Here is a 19725-nt window from a genome sequence, read left to right on the forward strand (position 1 = left end):
ACTAGGCGGCATCTTTTTGGCTGTCAAAACAAAAATCAATCGTAACGTTTTTCTCATGACGAACGCGCCTAGAAACGGTTTGAAATTCTTTTTCGTGAAATTACAGTTCAATTCGTGTAAAATATCTAAAGAAAGATTTTAAGATGTAAAAGATTTTTTCAAAGTAGTTATTTTAATGTGAACTGTTTATACAACACTCGCTTAAAAGACGATATTTCACAGTAAAGTTATTAATTGTGATGCATTTCAATAAACTATGAGTGCCTTCGAGGTGAGAAACCGTTTGATTTGCTTGTCTTCAATTTTCAGTTTAGAATATCAGTTTAATCCAACAGGTGAAAGTAACTCCGACTCGTGGCCAGCCGCTGCGACGCACGGAATCGCGAGAACCTACCCTTGTTTCGCTAGGCCCATTTACTCCGAAGGCAACGGTTATCTTTGAAGGAGTTCCTGTTGGAAAAACCGCTCGTCGCCAGCTGTTTGTCAAACATCCATACAATGAAGTGATTAAGGTAAGCGAAAGAAAAGCAAGACGATAACGATTTAAATTTCGAGTAATGTATCTTCGCGAAAATTAAAAGAGGGGAACAGAAGGACAACGAAATAAACCCGTTTTAGGTGGGGTGCTCGGTATTTATCTCGTTCGGTGTTATTTGTAATTTATACAGCATATACGAGATTATTGCGCTTTCTACATTATCCATGAATATAATTCAAATCAAAAGTTGGTATCGAAGCCATGTAAATTGTTTTATTAGATTCCTTAAAACGATTCGTTTCTATTCACAGGTATTAGTGACTAAAATTCCTAAGCCGGAAATTAACTTGACATTGGCATGGACCTCATCGGAAATAGGTTCGGGAGAAGAACGGGAACTAGAGCTAGTGTGGAATCCAACAAAAGCAGTAGCAATCAAGGAAATCCTCCAGATGAGCGACAGTTGTGGCAGCAAGAAGGATATTACAATAATTCTCAAATCTGTGGAACCCAAGAAGGCACCAGTCAAGGCTTCTACAAAATCTGCTACCATTGTTCCGAAAAAGTTAAAACTTAAATCACCATCACCACCCAAACCGCAGGTGAAGCGAACTGTTTTGATGAAAAGGCGTGAATCACCGATGAAGATGTCCTATCAATCTCCACCATCCGCCCGACCCGTACCGAAAGTTCGAGCTTTAAAACCTAGTAACGCCTCGAACATATTCAACTCCAGCGAATTCGAATTTTCCACCTTTTCGTCGGAACCTGTGGACCATTGTAAAATGATTAATAAGGAAAATGTCAGTCCAGAGACTCCAGAAAATGCTTCAAAACTTTTTAGTGATATCAAGTTTACCCCCTCTAACAAAACGGATATCTCTTACCTCGCAGATTTGCCAACTCCGGTACATTTCTCAAAAGTGGAAGATATACGACTTGACAGATCTGGCACGATCAGAAAGCAACTGAGTGTTTCACCAAATATTTTCAAGTACAACTGTGAAGAAGAAACATCGAGAATAGTCTTGTCAGATCAAAGCGTTTTGGCCTTGAAGGAAACACCTAAATCAAGCTATCAAATAGATCGAACGGCAACCCTCGCCGAACAATTTACTTTAACGCCATTGAATCGAGAAAATATCCTTTTCGAAAAGAAAGAATTCGATCCAAATTATTTTTCAACCACAGCAAAGGATGTAAGGCTGAAGGATGCAGAAGTACAAAATGAGGCGTTGAACAAAGACATCAATAGACAACTGAATTTTTCATATGAATTTGAGCTTAACGAAATGCAAATGAAAGATTCCCCAGTTGCTTCCCTTCAAGCGGAATCCTTCCATGCAGCGAATAGTGGTTCCCCTTGCAACGAAATACAGTTGGTGTTCCTCAACAATTTGGAAGCAGCTCTGAACGAACAACCAGTAGTGCTGAATAAAACTCAAACGGTATCACCATACGACTCGCATTCTCAGCTTTCGATTATAGTAGAAGAAAGCTCCCGCGATTTAGGAATTACGTACCATACGAATGCAGCTGTTGAACACGAACCGGAAGAGCTGAAAATTCACCAGAAAACATTTGATATCACCAACATGATTAAATCAAACTCGGACGATAACATTGTGAAAAATCTAACAATGGATATTAAAAGAGGTTCAATGCCCAATCTCAATGGCGAAGTAGACGAAGAAGTACGCATGTTTGTAGAGCACGAAATTCGTGCCCAATCCAGTCGTTTCAATCTACACGAAATCGATCAAGCCAGCAACGAATTGAAGTCACCGAGAGGTAAACGAACACTGGACAGATACTCGCTAGATAGTGAAAAGGATGAACCGCTATCGATGCAAATTTCACCTCCCAAGAAAAGCAAGTTGACACCACCGCCTTCGCGCCCGGCCGGTGCCGTCGTAAATAGTTGGACCGGGCCGAAAGTTCCAGCGAAGAGTCGTCTCACGAGTCAAAGCGAGCGATCGAAATTTCAGGTAGGTGTTCTCTTGCTTCCCTGTAGAATTTTGGTCAGAAATTGAATATTTCTGTAAACTGCGAAACTGATTTTAATCTTCACTTTTTATGGGGTTTAGAGTTCAAGTTCAATGCTATTAATGCATTTTATCCTAATAGAAACACAGTTCTTTCGGCTAGTTTAAAATCTGTTTACGTTTATTTTGAAATAAAAAACTCCTCTCGTTTTTTTTAAATATATCAAAAACATTAGAAAGACACGTTTTTAACGGACGGTGGCAATTATATTGCCACATATTGTATTCTTATTTTTTTTTCAACTTATAGGTTGTATAATATTTTTTTCGCTAATTTTTTTAAACTTTCCGCCAATTTGAAAATTTTCACTCTATCAATAAAGAGCGAAAAAAGAGTTGCCAGACTCCCAATTAGAGATGTACCGAATATTCGGTCGACCGAATATTCAGGCCGAATACCAGCCGATTTTGATTTAATCCGAATATACGGTACGCCGAATAATTAAACATTAAATACTCGGTATCGAATAGCCGAATTGTACTATTCGGTGCATGTCTACTCCTAATAAATAGTTTTCATGAGATATTCCTGCTTTATGAACATAACCAAAAGGTGATAATATGATTAGCACCACTTTATAAAAGGTTAGGACAATTAGGGATGATCCATAAATGACGTAGCATTTTTTGAGTGATTTTTAACACCCCCCTCCCCCATCGTAGCATTTCGTCACAAAATTCCATATACCCCCCCTGATAATTACGTAGCTTGACGGTAACCCTCACCCCCCCCCCCCCCCTCGTTGTCCCCGTAAAAAATTAAAAAAAAATCAAAAACGATGTTAGATGAAACTGGTAAGATTGTCGTGACATCAGGTCAACCCCTATTCCCCTTTAAAAAAGCTACGTAGCATGACATGACCCCCTACCCCCCTGTCGTCACACATCATCACAAAATACAAAACTCCCCCCTCCTCCATATAATGCTACGTCATTTATGGATGGTCCCTTACTAGACTAGTAGAACCTACAGATGGCGATAATCTATTCTGGCTAGCGATCGGACATACGGTATTGGTTTGTTTATCCTATGCCCCACAGGCCGTTTGATCAAATTTGCATGATCTGGCATTCCGTCCAAACGGAAAAGATTATTTTAAAACTTCACACCGTGAACCTGCATTTAATGGAAGTACAAACGCTGACAGTTTTTGTACATTCCAATTAACGTTTATTCGATTTCGCAATGTTATTTAGTTACTATGAACATTCGCTGTTTTGTTATAATAATTGCCTACCTAATTTTTCAGATACCGAAAAGCACCGTCCCGCGTAACCTTTCGCTCAAACGACCACCGGCATCCATAATGGTTGCCAGGAAGTTCAATGCCGAGGAAAAACGAGTCTTTCTGTACGACTCAGATCATCATCTTAAAACACTGATCAATCCGGATCCCTTTGCTGCGACTACCACGTGCGATCCGTTTCTCACCGCTACGATGTACCTGGATGAACGATCTTTCGAAAAGCACGAACGACAACTGAAAAAGTGGCTCAACGCATTAATCACCATACCGGCCGATTTGGATACCGAACCGAGCAAACCGGTTGACGTGGGCAAACTGTTCGATGAAGTTAAAAGCAAGGATCTAACGCTCGCTCCAACGAAGGAACTTATATCTTCGAATTACTATAAAAATCGATTGAATCAATTGAGAAGTTCCGGAATCTCCCTGTACTTTAAAGAGCAGGTAGCAGAACCGCTGCGAAAGGTTCGAGCTGCGATCGAGAAGAAATCTATAGCACTACGAACTGATCAAGATCTGCACTTGGATTTGGTTTTACAAAGAAATATTCTTGAACTGCTTCTCTGCTTCAACCCGCTCTGGCTAAGACTAGGACTGGAAGTTACGTTTGGTGAACAGATTGAGCTCCTATCGAATCGAGATATTATTGGTTTGAGTACATTCATCGTCAATAGGTTATTTCGCGATCGTTATCTAGAAGCGAAAAACTCACGAGCTTACAGTTTATCTCCTGCCTATGCAGAACACATGAAAAAGTTCACTTTTCGCATGTTCCTGTTTTTACTATTCTTCCTAGACACCGCGAAATCACAACGGTTAATCAAACATAACCCTTGCTTGTTCGTTCGATCTGCGCCATACAAAGAGACTAGAGAAATCCTAATTCGGTTCTCGTCTCATCTCATTGCCGGTATCGGCGATATCACAAAGCATTTGAAACGGTTTGGATATGTGTTGACTCACAAGCAAACATACCTGGACGAGTTTGATTATGCATTCGAAAATCTTGCCGTTGATCTCCGAGATGGTATCCGGCTGACCCGAGTAATGGAGATAATTTTGCTGCGAGACGATTTAACTCAAAGTTTACGGGTTCCGTCGATTTCACGAATGCAGAAGATTCACAATGTCAACCTAGCGTTGAAAGCCCTAGAGGAGGCGGATTATCAGATAGCAGGAGACATCACTGCCAAGGATATCTGCGATGGTCACAGAGAGAAGACACTGTCATTATTGTGGCAGATTGTGTATAAATTTCGCGCTCCGAAATTTAATGCTGCCGCCAACGTGATAAGGACTTGGTGGAAAAACAATTGGCTCAAGGTGGTAATTAGCAGGAGAATTGAAGAAAAGAAGCGAAAGCGAAGGGAATTGGCGGCGGTAAAGATACAAGCCGCCTACCGGGCATTTCGTGCAAGGCAACAGTTTATGCAAATGCGTCGCGAGAAGTTGCAGGCGGTGGTAATCTTGCAAAAGTATACTCGAAGGTAAGTTTCCGATGAAAATTTCTCCTTGCTGTTGTAGGTCATATTGTATTAAATATCAAATTGAAGACGAAACTTAATGCTGCTATGATGCATGTAATGAATTCTTTGATCATTTGATCGTATAAACAATTAAAAAAAAAAAATCAAAATCGAGATTAGAAAATCAGAATCACACACGATACAGGCGATGGTGCCCCCTAAAACACTACGTTAGGCCAATTGTATCGGGCCGTGATTCTGAATGTGATATTCATTGTACGGTTCAGGTATGTGCGGGCGTAGGAACTTCGCGATTGCGTGTATCATCGCGAAGGACTCGAGCATTTGTACGTTAACGTGTTCGATCGCGCGTGTGTTTGTATGTCACGTGTGCTAACGTGTATGTAACTTCGCGTGTATAAATTCTATATTAAAACCTGTTTTAATCCACCTAGCGGTGCAATTGTGCCTTTCTCAATCATGAACACGACAATTTTTGCGTTGTTTGTATTCATTAAAAACTTTTAAATGTATATATTACATTTTTATTATACACGACTATATACAAGACAAGAAATCATTATTTGAGTTCTACAATTTAAGTTCCAAAAAGTCGATTTCAACAAAAAACAATTTTTTTCGAGATACCATGTGAGCTTGCTAGTTTCGAAAGATGGCCGCTTTTCCCGGGCACTTGCGGAACCGTCTATGGTGGTCAATATAGTCAATGAAAGTTCGGTTGGCCGCCAGTGACCTAGAACTGCAAATTTAAGTTGTTTGAGAGACTTTTTAGCGAATTTTTTACCTGTTTTACTTTCATCGGAGTATGGGTTTGAATCGGAATTTGCTTTGTGACCACACGCCACAGCCCGCAACTCCGGAACCGGAAGATTAATAGCCATTTACGGGGATAAAACACCTTTCATTTAAGATTAAGTTTGATTGAATCTATTAAGCCATCTCCGGAACCGGAAGTCGGATCCATTAGAAATTCAATAGCATGGGAAAGTTGCACTTTTCATTTGGGACAATGTTTGTGAAAATCGGTTCAGCCATCTCTGAGAAAAGTGAGTGAGAATGAGTTCGCGTACACACACAGACGCACATACACACATACATTCACACACAACCATTTGCCGAACTCGACGAGCTGAATCGAATGGTATATGTCACTCGGCCCTCAGGGCCTCCGTTAAGAAGTCGGTTTTCAGAGCAATTGCAATACCTTTCTATTGAGAAAGGCAAAACCGTGTGCCTTTCGCATATTCGCGTGTGTTCTAGAATGATCTCGCGGACCGTGAACCTGATATCTGATACTTCTTCCATATCACTAGAGTTCTCAGTTATGTCACCTTGGAACGTGTTGTCTAGTGGATATGAGATTTATTTTTTCATTGGTATAACAATGTATGGATTCAAGTTGCTAGATTGGGGAGTAAAGATTTCCGGATGTGACCAATTCATGATCGCGCGCGTTTGCTGGTTCGCGTTTGTAACTTCGTAAGTACTAAAACGTTCACATTATTACCGGAGTGTTAACCCTCCGGAAGTCGCGCAAATAGCCCACTGAAGGAGCAGCCGCTGGTGCGCTAAGACGATTTCGCTAGATTTTCAGAGCAGCGTGCAGTCAGTGCACTAGCGCGACTTCCGGAAGGTTAACAAGTTTGCGCGATCGCGGGCGTGGGCGTGCGTAGATGATCGTGAAGGGCGTCAGCCTTCTTACGTTGACGTGTTTGTCTCGTGTGCTCGCGTGTATGTGACTTCGGGTGTATAAATTCGATTTTGTAACCCAGTGGTCATTAACATATTCGCGTGTGTTCTTGGATGGCAATCATTGTTTAAAGAATTCACCGGTCCATTCTTGACGGTTTATGTATGTGTGAGCGTCTGTGAATGGTTTCTTGTTTATTTTTTGTGGGACGAGATTATCGAACGGAAGAAAAAATGCGTCGGACATATTGGGAAGCGTATGGGAACGAGATCACGAAAACTGAAGAAAGAGAACAAAAGTGTCGGTGGGAAAGGAAAGGGCAAATTGACGGACAAATCAATCGGCCGGCTAACAAAATTTTATGGGCTGGCGATTCGGAGAAACTCAAATTCTTTAGAAGATGTGCGAAATGCAATCTGGACTGCCCTCGAACATCGTCATCGAACGAAAATCTTCAACACTCAAAGTGTTCACCCGGCGAGGACAGTTTGTGCAAGTGGCGTCAAGCTGAAGTAAAGGGAACATTAGAAACTTTCGAACATGTCAGGATCTACGAAAGTCTATCAACTAATGATTCAGTAGCTCACACCCAAAACATCAATGAGTCTCTGAATAGTAGAATCTGTTCCTTAGCGCCAAAACACATGCGCAAATTCTAGCAGGTGGTCAATGTTGTGACTTATTTGGCAGTCAGTATCTTCAACCAACGATTTTCATCGATCTTACAAGCTATGGAGGTGATGGGAATTATCTTGAAGGCTAAAGCTGAAAGATGTGCTACTCGACTCGATAGTGAACGTATCATTCGCTCCGAACGGAAAGTGAGTGTCGAGGCAAAACAGGTCCCAATTCAACAGAGGGAGCAAAATGTGGACAAACAAGAACATTTTCATGACGAGGAAGGTGAATTCTACGGCCCTGGTACAGCAGATTAATTAATAAGGTACTACAAGCGAGTTAGGGATCATCCATAAATGACGTAGCATTATATGGGGGAGGGGGGAGTTTTGCATTTTGTGATGATGTGGGTATGTGGCAGGGGGTAGGGGGTCATGTCAGGCTACGTAGCTTTTTAAAAGGGGAATAACTAACATCGTTTTTTATTTTTTTCAAAAAATTTACTGGTACAGGGGGAGAGTAACCGTCAAGCTACGTAATTACCAGGGGGGTTATTTAGAGGTTTGTGACGAAATTCAACGATGGGGGAGGGGGGAGGGGGGGGTTGCTAAAAATTACTCAAAAAATGCGACGTCATTTATGGATGGTCCCTTATACACCGTACATTATCTTTAAACGCGTTTCCCCGAAAGTAGTGTTTTTAAGCGGTCAAGTAAGACTTTTCATAGAAGTACTGGTCCGATTTCAATAGTTTTTTCTCCAATTGTTCAGAATACATACCGCTATGTTTGGACGAGAGGGATTTGCAAAATGTCCATTTGGTTCATTTTTATTGCCCTTAATAGGCTAAAAAATAACGAAAATATTGGAAATTTTCACAAATCGTTACATAACTTTTACAAATTACAAAATAAAAGAAATTCCTCTTTTCTAAACATAGCCAACGTGACTATGATTATAAAAAATATGAGTTTTCTGATTACAGATTACCCAATTTGTCGCAACTTTACTTAAGCGGGAAGCATGAATTTTCAACATCAATGTCATCAAAGAAGTTTCAAGGTCGCAAGAGATTTTTCTTTTCGTCTTCCAAAGTAAAATTTAAAGGTCAAAACATGTATCTACAAAATAAAAAAAAAGTTTCTATACCCATTGAGTAGACGCTTAACAATTTATTCCCAAAAAAGCGCTCAATATTTGGCCTCGCGAGTAGAAGACCCCCTTAATCTTTCAATTCTATTTTTTTGTTTCTTTTTGCCTTTCTCATATAAAGAAAGGCTATGCAATCACTGTAAAAATCGACTTTTTAACGAAGGCCCGGAGGGCCGAGTGTCATATACCATTCGATTCAGTTCGTCGAGATCGGCAAATGTCTGTGTGTATGTATGTGTGTGTCATTTAAACTCACAATTTTCTTAGAGATGGCCAAACCGATTTTCACAAACTTAATTTCAAATGAAAGGTATAACGCTCCGATAAGCTGCTATTGAATTTTTAGTTGATCCGACTTCCGATTCCGGAGTTACGGATTGAAGAATGCGGTCACACTACAAATTCCCATATAAACTGGTATCACTTTGATGTACAAATGGTGTAATACGTATTAAAATGGGTCCAACATTACTTGAATTTGCTGGTCTAGATCACTAATGATCATTCAAAGCAGCTTCGATCACATTGGCCTCCTATGACAGATCTTGAGGCCCCGGGGAACTCGCCAATTCCTAAACTAGTATCACACCTATTTCCCAGCAAATTCTTGATCGATTTTTACAAACTTGATTTCAAATTTAAAATACAGTAATCCCATTAACTGCTATTAAATTTCATTCGGCTCTGACTTTTGGTTCCGAAGCTTCAGGTTGGTTGGTAAGGTTACACTGGAATTTCCTATATAAACCGTTACACTCGTAATACCTCAGAGGCCAAAAACTATTGAAATCGTCACCAAATTACATCCATTCGCAGGTCTAGATCACTGAATGGAAATCAAACATTCTTTGAATATATTGTTCACTATCGACAATTCCGGAAATCCCGGTATCCGGGAAATTTTAGTTCATCCGACTTTCAGTTCCAGAGTTACGAATTGGAGAGTGCGGTTACACAGCAAGTTCTCATATAAACTGGTAACATTATGATGTCTAAATTATTAACCCATTCATGCCCATGTTGTTTGTGGACAACAACGTTTTTAAACAGCTATAACTTTTTATTGGGACGAGATTTACTCACAAAAACAAGTAAGGCTCATTAATGTGATTATTGTCTTTCATGTGAGTACTAACAGTTACAAGGATCAGCTCTAGATCTGAAGTTATTGCAATTAGTCTGGATTCCGATGGAGCAGTGCTGCCAGGAACAGTCTACGTTGACGACGGAAAATAATTTTTTTATATATCTTCGTTATGGTGCAATATTATTGAAAACTGATAAAACTTATGAATTTAGACTGTCGTTGGCTACGTTTTCCACATAATTGGACTATTGTATTTATTCTAGGAGAATTGTATTGAGCATTAGAAGGTAAAAATTGACCAGCTTCTAGCACTGCCATGGAAGCACCTATCTTTATGAAAATAGGCTTTTCGTGTTTCTTGACCCCACCGTTATCAAGGAAAAATAGTTTTGAAACCCTACATGCACTAGAAAAAAGTTGGGCATGAAAGGGTTAAAATGGGTACAACATTGTTTGGATTTGCAGGTCTAGATCACTTATGACCAATCAAAGTTGATTTGACCACACTGGCCACCTATGACGGTTCTTAATGCCTCCGGGGAACTCGCCTAGTCTCTAAATTATTAGCACACCTAGATCCCTGGTGGCTAATCAAGAATTTTTTAAATATATTGTCCACTATCGACGGTTCCGGATATATACCAGAATCAGTTCTTCGGTGATGACTGAACCAATTTTCACTACCTTAGTCACAAATGCAAGATATAATATGGGGTTGGATGTTTCTCCTATCCTTGATCCACTCCCCCATACCCTTCCACTCCCCCGGCCCTCTCGACAAAACGATTCGAGCCAATATATTCCGATTCCCATGGGATTTATTTTTTTAACAGTTATCCTGATCTGGAGTTACGAATTGAAAAGTGCGGTCACACAGTAAGTTTTCATATAAACTTGCTGCAACAGCATTTTGGGATACATGAACCGATATAAAAATGCTTGTAAAAATATGGATTATGAGCTTAATATAGAATGAAATTGATAAATAAAAATTAACCTCTCGTATTCCATTTGATTCAATTCAGCGAGATTGGAAAATATTTGTGTGCGTATATATGTTTGTATGTAGGGGCATATTCCAGAACTAAAGCCACATCGGTTCTTCGGTGATGACTGAACCAATTTTCACTAACCTAGTCTCAAATGGAAGGTATAGTATGCGGCAGGGTGTATCACCCCTCCATCTACACCCCTATCTCCTTCCTACAACAAACCACATCCCTCCCACACCATGGCATGTGTGGGAGGGAGGTGGTTTGTTGTAGGAAGTGTGTCCTCATCCCCATGAATACTACCCTCACACCCGCATCTCCTTCGTCTACCCTACATGCTCCCCATCACACTAAAAGCCTACCACCCACCACCCAGCATTCCAAAACATGTTATCATGAAGACAAAATTGAACTCATGTCTGCTGATTGAATATTAGATTTGTATTTTTGAAGTATGTGAGCCTTGACATGTTGCTCATCAGGTTCGTGGCAGTCGTGCGTATGTATATACGTGCCAAGTATGATAAGAATGTGACATTTCCACATTTATATTGAACATAGCCAGCTTTATTAAATGATTGTTTAGATATATGAGAAAGGCACAATTACACCACTAGGTGGATTAAAACAGGTTTTTTTTATTAATTGACATGGACCTAGATTGTTGGTACCGAGGATAGAGACTTCCAGACGTACCCGATTCATGATCGCGCGAGCACGGGAGTTTGTAGGTTGACGTTTGCGCTTGCTTTATGATTACCTTATCACCGGGGTGTTATCATGTTTGCGAGATCGTGGGCGTAGGTTGCTTGGATAATCGCGAGAGGCTCAAACGTTTGCATGCTGACATGATTTTGTTTTTGTAACATATTTGCGTGTGTTCTAGAATGCGTCGCGCGAACCGTGAGTCTGATATTAAATTTTCAGTGTACTGTTCTGATTCTAGCAGAGAGTTGGTTCCCTTATATCCCTAGGGATGCCGGTCCTGTCGCCATGAGACGTGTTGTCTAATAGGTATGAGCTCGTTTTCTTAATTGGTCCAGCTGAAGGCACGGACCTAGGCTTCTAGGATCGAGGACAGACTTCCGGACGTGACCGATTCGTGATCGCGTGCGCAAAGGCATTTTTGTAGGTTCCCGCTTGCGGCCGCGTTTGAGAATTTGTGAGTGTTAAGACGTTTACTATCACCGAGGTGTAATCATGTTTGCGAGATCGTGGGCGTAGGTATGCGTGGGTGGCCGCGAAGAGCTCAAGTGTTTGTATATTAACGTGTTTTTCGCGTGTGCTAATGTGTATGTGACTTCGCATGTATGCACTCGATTCTGTGGTCGTGGTATTCACATTCACATATTTTCGTGTGGTCCTGAACGATCGCGTGAGCCGTGAATCTGATACTAAATTTCAGTATGCGGTTCGGATGCTAGAAGGGAGTGTGTCCTCTCGTATCAACTAGTTCCCGGTCATGTTGACCGTACAATTCATAGTTGCTACTTCGTGATTTTATTAGAGCAAGCGAAATTGCACAGAGAATCAACGAATGGTACCTAGGAGTAGCTTTCCATTCCTAATGTGCACGTTTCGAGAGTTCTATACTTTGAAATGCCAATAACGGCGCCGGCCACATCCTTACAGTCAGCGGGGAAGGAAAGGAATGTTAATGTAACAAACGTTGTTATGAAGACCGTGCATACCTCTGCATCTCCATGTTTGTCACGGGAAGGAGTTTTTGTTAGTAGGATGGGGTAAAGAGTTACATAAATCTGGATCCACCTTAAATGATACGATCTATGCAACTCAGATGTATTATCATGTTTTCATTGCTCTGGGCATCCGGCTGCCGAGAATTTATGATAGATTAATCGTTTGTTGAATAAATTTTTAAATGGTCGGTTTGTAAAAAAAGCAACTTCAGCTCCGGATTGCCGAAAGTCGGGAGTACTTATGTTTAATTGTATCAAACGGTATGTGAGCGATTTTATTATTCCTTGTTTCTTTATTCCGGTGAAACACGACATTCCAAAAACCATACAATTTCACGAAAAGCGATTGCCTTTAGCGTCTCGAGACATTTGTCGAAATAGATATCGTAATACCTATGAAATTGGAGATTTCATAGGTTTAATAATATAAGTATTATTAATCGTGTATAAACGTTGGTATTCCAAAGCAAAAAAAAACAATTATGTATTGGTTTCTTTCTCCGCGAACACTTGAATAAGGGGCCGATTGTTTTGTTATTCACGCGCGTTTTTAAGTTAACTAAAGCGTATTTTAAACGGCATAAAATAAGCACTACCGAAATACCTGGAACGACTAGCTGTGTATGTTGAAAATATAACCAACGACGCTAATTTTTACACTAATCACTAAAACTAGTAAATGGCTTCTGATTCTTCTCGCGAACACAATACATGATTCAACAATCATCACTTCGCACAGACAAGACCATGCGTATTCCCCACGCACATTAAATGCCCAGTGGATTAGTTTCCTAGTTGGTCAGATAAACACTAAACAAACAAAGAAATTAGTTTGATCAGTAGATACAGAACACTAGATTAGGATTTTCGCTGGCGTAGGTGGTAGGAACATCATTGTTTTGATTCCGAGATATACCTGTCAAATGGGCCAAATAAAAAAAGCAAAAAATAATCCTCTATCGTCGTTTCATAGCGACTAATCATTTTTGTTTTTTTTTGCCAGCAAAACAATAGCCATTCTTGGCTAATGTGTTTTCACTAATTAGAATGTACAAATTGTCTAAACTTGTACTGAATTTTCATTTCCTTGTGCGGTATATACAAACTCTTTTATTTCATAACAATAACAGTCGAAAATTTACACCGAGAAAATTCGTTATATGAATATATTGATTTCACACATATTTTTTGCAATTTGTAGTAGCACATAAATATTATCTGTCACGCATAGATACCATGTGAAAACTAATGAAATTATAATAGTATGCCACATAGAGATTTGTTTTATAGCAGATATCACATCATTTTCTGTTTGCCTATCGTTTATTCTGTTGTAAATTGTATGCATTGGAAATTTTCGGTTTTGAATGCATAAAAATCACAGCAGAGTAAACGAGACTGAAATGAAAAATAGGCAAACTCTGTATTTTACTAATTTAAAGTTCAACTAAACGGTTTGTGGTTACAAGCAGGCCATATTTTTCTGCGTGCACCAAAAGTGCGGACCAAAGTCTTTTACTAGAGATACTTTCGTTGCTTTGACAGATATATACCGGAAGTAAAACAAACATGTTCCGAAAACAATGGGAACACCAGCGACAATCCTAATCTAGTGTTCTGTATCTACGATTTGATCAGTCCAAAGAAATGGAGCTCGATTAGCATCAACCGGCGCACAGTGATCACCTTCCATACAAAAGTCGGACAAAACCTCAAAAGTGGTCCGAATTTGATGAAAACTTCACATTAGGGTAATTTTATGACGCTAAATTCATATTTGATGTAATTTTTTTTTTTTTTTGCGTCGAAATTTTGGCACTTAGGGCGGTTCGAAAATTCAATATTTACGAATATAAAGTGCACTATATCTGATAATTCATTTTCAAAAAAATTAGTAGTGATTTTTAGTAGAATACACATTTTTGCAATTGTTGGTAATGCCGAGTGACATAAATTATACTACGAACCCTGGGTAATCAAACACTACCATGCGTCTCCTTCAGACATATCATGAAAAATCATCTTTTTTAATAACTCGGGGCAGAAAGGGGCAAAACAAGATATTCATTTTCGGAAAGTTCACTAATTTTCAAGTATCATTAACTACAAGCGATCTTTTCAAACTGTATCAAAAAAAAGTACAGCCACTTCGAACATTATAATTTGAATTTTACTGCACGATTTATTATTTGTTCTTCATGTCTGAGTGAGATGAAAGGTTTGCGTCAACTAAATATAATGGCAAGTATAAGTCCAGCGAATAACCTTTTAAATGAAACCCGTGCGACCCTAATCGGAATTTAAACTAAAAAGATATGTTCATTTGAATAACATAGGTTTGAAAACAGTTTTTTAAAGAATTGATGATCTATTTCGCCTTTGAAGTTCTGTAAAAAATGTATCTTTCGTCCTCAAGACTTAATATTTTGAGAAAACTCTATTTAACCTGTTTACTAACAGAGAAAAAAGTAAAATTATAAAAAGTCAAATATAAAATTTTATAGTTTTGTCCGGCTAGATGACACTGTGTGGCGTGAGGAACAGCGAGCAACGGTTTCGGGAGAGCAATAAACGCCGAGAAACGTCGGCTATATCCACCGCCGAGGACTAGTCGAGTAGATTGGGACAGAACATCAGTTATGGGTCGTCAGGGTGCCAAATAGTCGGACGCGCTACCCTGCCGGTTGGCACAAGAGAAACATAGCGATAACCGGAATCGCTGAGCTGACCTCGGCACGAGACTGGTTCACTCGGTTTCGAGAGAACTTCTCTAGCCAAGGTATTCTCCGGCGGAGTATAGGTTAGATCCATCGTCGGGGACTAGACAACAAGTCGAGAGCCCAACGAGGAAGTGGTGCTAAATGGTACACGAATTGAGCCAAAGGGCCTAAAGGAGATGGACCCGGATAGAAAGCCAAAAGGGTCAAGACATGGTGGTACTGAATGCCGCCGGAGCCGAGTCGTAGTGTTGAATAGCACAAAGGAGCCGAAGGGCTCAGTAAATTAGACCATCTAGAGTTTCCGCCCAGATTGTCCTCGTAGGGGAAGAGTACCAATTCTCTATCCACAACAAGCTTTCCTACTGCCATACAGAAATTGCCACGTAGTGTGGATGGTCGAAAACTGATAGTGTGGAGAAGGGCTGGGGCTATAATTCTACTGAAGCAAGTATCTACTAAATAGTTGGATTAGAGTGTGTGCTATGCACATAAAAACCCTTCTCGAATTTATGCTGTAAGGTAGTGCCGGAGAAGAGTCAGGTTTCGAGTAGTTGTTTTAGCGGGTCGGGTGACTGCCCAAACCCGTTGCATGAGTTGTGGGTTTTTGTACATTTTTTCCTGCTCAGAATGTTTTTGAACATTTTTTCTTCACTCAAAAAAAGGAAATTTTGACACCCCGCGAGAGATTAGGTTCTCGATTTTGAGAATAAGTCTTTCTATATGAGAAAGTCAAACACATTTTCTATTGCATAGCGCTAAATATGACCCATCTTATTCCCTATCTACCTATGAAACGTAAAAGGAAAATTATGAATTATTCTATAACCGATTGTTCCCATCCTTTCAGATACTTGGCTCAGAAGTGTGCCGCACAGCAATACTCATCTATTCTGCGTATCCAACGCTGGTGGCGTTCGGTACAATACACAAAATCGGTGCGGGATCGATTTTTGCTGCAACGGAAAAGTACCATCCTCATCCAGACCAGTTTTCGTCATCACGTGCTTGCAAAACGGCTGCTGGCTGCATCGGGGGTCATTCGTAAAATTCAAGCGGAAGCTCGCTTGAGGCACGAGAAAGCCATTGTCATTCAACGTGTAGTTAAATCGTATACGATCCACCGAAAACTGCAGTCCATCGTAATGGGAATGGTTGCGTTTAACAGACGCAAGGCGCTAAAATATCGGTCGGCTTCAAAAATCCAAGCCATGATTAGAATGCGTAAGGCTCGACTGGCGTTCTTACGGTTGAGAGATGCTACCATCATGATACAACTTCGATGGAAGGAATGTTTACTTGCTAGAAAGCAAAGGCTACAGTTCTTAGAGATGAGAAGAAGTTCAATTGCAATTCAGCAGCGAGTTCGTGGTTACTTTCTAATGAAGCAAAACACGATAAAGTACCAAAAGCAGCGTGCCAACATAATGATTATTCAACGAAAGTTTAGAGCAAAGATGGAAATGAGAAAGCAGAGATCCCTGTACCTTCGATTGAAACAAACAGCAATTGTTGTTCAGCAGCGGTACAGAGCACTGATCGAAATGAGAGAGTGTAGAAGTAATTTCCTACAAATGAAATCTGCTGCGGTAGTGTTACAGCGAAGGTTCCGTGCACGACAATCCATGAAAGTTACAAGGAACCAATTTACCGAACTGAAACGTACTACTATTATCATTCAACGACAGTACCGAGCACAAATTGCAATGAGACAAGCTCGCTGCATATACCAACTGACCAGATCTGCGTGTATTATAATCCAACAACAATTGCGGGCAACGATTGCAATGAAGCGGCAAAGACTCGAATTTTTAGCTATTCAATATTACACTGTCGTTATACAGAGACAGTTTCGAGCAAATATCATAGCTAGAAATCAACGTGAAGAGTACCTGAAATTGAAATCAGCTGCAATATGTATTCAACAACGGCTGCGAACTACTTTACTCACTCGTCAAATACAGAGTTACTATCGGAAACAATATCAGGCAGCGGTCCATATTCAGAGATTTTGGAGAAGTGTTCTGATAAAGCGCAGAACCAGAGAAAATTATTTGGTTAAGCGCACAGCTGCCATTAAGATTCAAAGATATTTCCGAGCATATTTGTTAACCAAGAAAACTCGCGGTATCTTTATCAGCATGCGATCTGCAGCCATCAGAATACAACAAAAGTATCGTGCGACAATTCAAATGCAGAGACAGAAGCGAATCTTCGATGCCCTAGTCAAAGCGACTGTGGTATTTCAACAGCAATTTAGAGCTGTTAAAGCGGCTCGCACACAAGCGACCGAGTACATGAAGTTAAGGAAAGCCTCTATCTGTATTCAGCGACGCTGGCGAGCACATGTTTCAATGAAAAGATGTCGCGAAGAGTACGAAACATTCAGGAAATCTGTTGTTACTATTCAGACTCGGTACCGCGCGCTAAAACTGATGAAACTAACGCAACAGAAGTACCAGCAAACACAAGCGGCGGTCGTTTATATCCAGCTAAAATATCGTGCGAAACGTGAAATGGAACGTGTCTGCGGACAGCATTTGAATTTGAAAAGTGCCACAATCGTTATTCAGCAGTATTTCCGAGGGTATTTGGAAATGAAACGACAGAGAGCTATTTTCCTTGAAATTAAATCGGCAACGTGTTGTTTGCAGCAGCGATTCAGAGCTTTGAGGATAATGAAATTGCAGAGAATGCAGTATGTGAAACTTAAATCATCTGCCACCATAATCCAGCGACAGTTCAGATATTATTTATTAATGAAACATCACCGTACTGAGTTTCTACATCTCAGACATGCATGCATTGTTGTTCAAACTAGATATCGAGCAAGATTAGCAATGGTTGCTGCAACACGTCATTATGAAGTTCTACGATCTTCCACTTTGACAATTCAGCGACAATGGCGTGCAACTTTAACCATGAGACAACATCGAAACAAATATCAAGCAATTCTAAGAGCTGTCCAAGTCATTCAAACCTACTACAGAGCTTACAAGCTGCGCCTTGTGGACCAGTGCAACTATCGAATCTACCGAAGCGCCATTATTGTCGTGCAGCGTCGATTCCGTGGAAACCTTCAAATGCATAGGGCGCATACACGTTTCCAGCATTTAAAATTAATAACACTTCGACTACAAGCCCGAGCTCGAGGCTATCTCGCTCGTCAAGCATTCCAATCAAAACTAACACCCGAATACTTTGAACGGCGCCAACAGGAAGTTGCTGCCAAACGGATACAATCCTGCTGGCGAGGTTACCATCATCGGAAACATTATCAGACGCCGTCGATGCGTGATGTTGCCCTTCGAATGATGGCTAGCCGGCGGGAGGCCTTACGCGATCCTTCCAATCGGGTTAGTAACATCCTTCGGTCCTGTATGAAGTTTATGAAAACGCGATTCGCCGTACATGAAGCGATCAAGGTTCTTCTTCGGATCGAGCATATTTCACGATTGGTTCCGCATTTGCTCTCAAAAGATTCGATTTTCCTTGCCAGTTTCTGCTACATGACGATGGCCCAAGCCATTCGATCCGAACTGGATAAGCAACTTATTGAAATTTGTGCCAGGATTATTCTGAACATGGCTCGTTTCCAGGGAACCAAGGAAGAAGCTTTTCAGGTATGTCGTTATTCGATGTGACTGTTCAACTAACACCCATTAAAATTGTTCTTCGTAGGAAAATGGTCTGATTACGGTATCTCAGATGCTTCTTCGTTGGTGCGATAAGGAGTGCGGCATCTTCAATACGCTTTGCACACTACTGTGGGTTTTATCGCACGATGTGCTTAAGAAGAATGTAATGTTATAACTCCTACTATGCAATTAATTCCTTTTTCTAACAATTAACTACGTTATAGGCCATCCGACATTACATGATATCGCGTGAGGCTATCTTCATGCTGCGTGAAACAAAAAAGCTTGTCCAGCGTAAAGAAAATATGCGTAAGAACGTCAAGAAACCTGTTGGGTGTCTCGTGCCGCCAGATCCGACATTGATGCGAATGGAACCCATTCTCGTGCCTGACTACGGGGTGATACGTTGTAAACCGTACGTTTTCTACTCCTCGGTATTTGCATTCGATACAGTGCTAAACGTGCTGGATGTAGACATTTCATAGTCGCACTGTCGGACTGTTGCCCGATTGGACACCACGTATGTATCTCAATACGGCTATTGCAGCTTTACGTATTATTTTTGAAGTAAATTATATATTCTAATTTGTTACGTTATTATAGCAACAAAACCAAGTGTTTAATGCAAAAATGAATATAAGTTACTGTCAATAGAAACACTATGGCTTCCACTCAGAACTAAAAAGAATGTCTTATTTCGCGAAATATTTCAATGGGTTGAATGAAATTTTTCTAATGCTGTTTGCGCTTTAATGATAGAGAATACGAACTTGTAGGAAGTTGTTAATAAGTCGTGTATACAATTAGGTATACATCAGCGGGTATTGTAAAATCCGTCATTCTTCACTTAAGTACTACGTACTTAATCAAATAT

General features: G+C 40.3%; 1 protein-coding gene across 1 annotated transcript; it reads left to right on the plus strand.

Moving 5' to 3' along the window:
* The first annotated feature begins 63 nt into the window (after positions 1 to 63).
* LOC131677813 (protein abnormal spindle) lies at positions 64 to 19513 on the plus strand. The gene is made up of 7 exons (XM_058957871.1): positions 64 to 271; positions 336 to 512; positions 790 to 2466; positions 3774 to 5257; positions 16064 to 18836; positions 18895 to 19014; positions 19076 to 19513. Exons 1-7 carry the CDS (start codon positions 257 to 259, stop codon positions 19334 to 19336), a joined length of 6507 nt encoding a protein of 2168 aa, XP_058813854.1. The 5' UTR covers positions 64 to 256; the 3' UTR covers positions 19337 to 19513.
* Positions 19514 to 19725: the final 212 nt, after the last annotated feature.

This window comes from Topomyia yanbarensis, chromosome 1 (assembly GCF_030247195.1).
Source record: "Topomyia yanbarensis strain Yona2022 chromosome 1, ASM3024719v1, whole genome shotgun sequence".
NCBI lineage: Eukaryota > Metazoa > Arthropoda > Insecta > Diptera > Culicidae > Topomyia > Topomyia yanbarensis.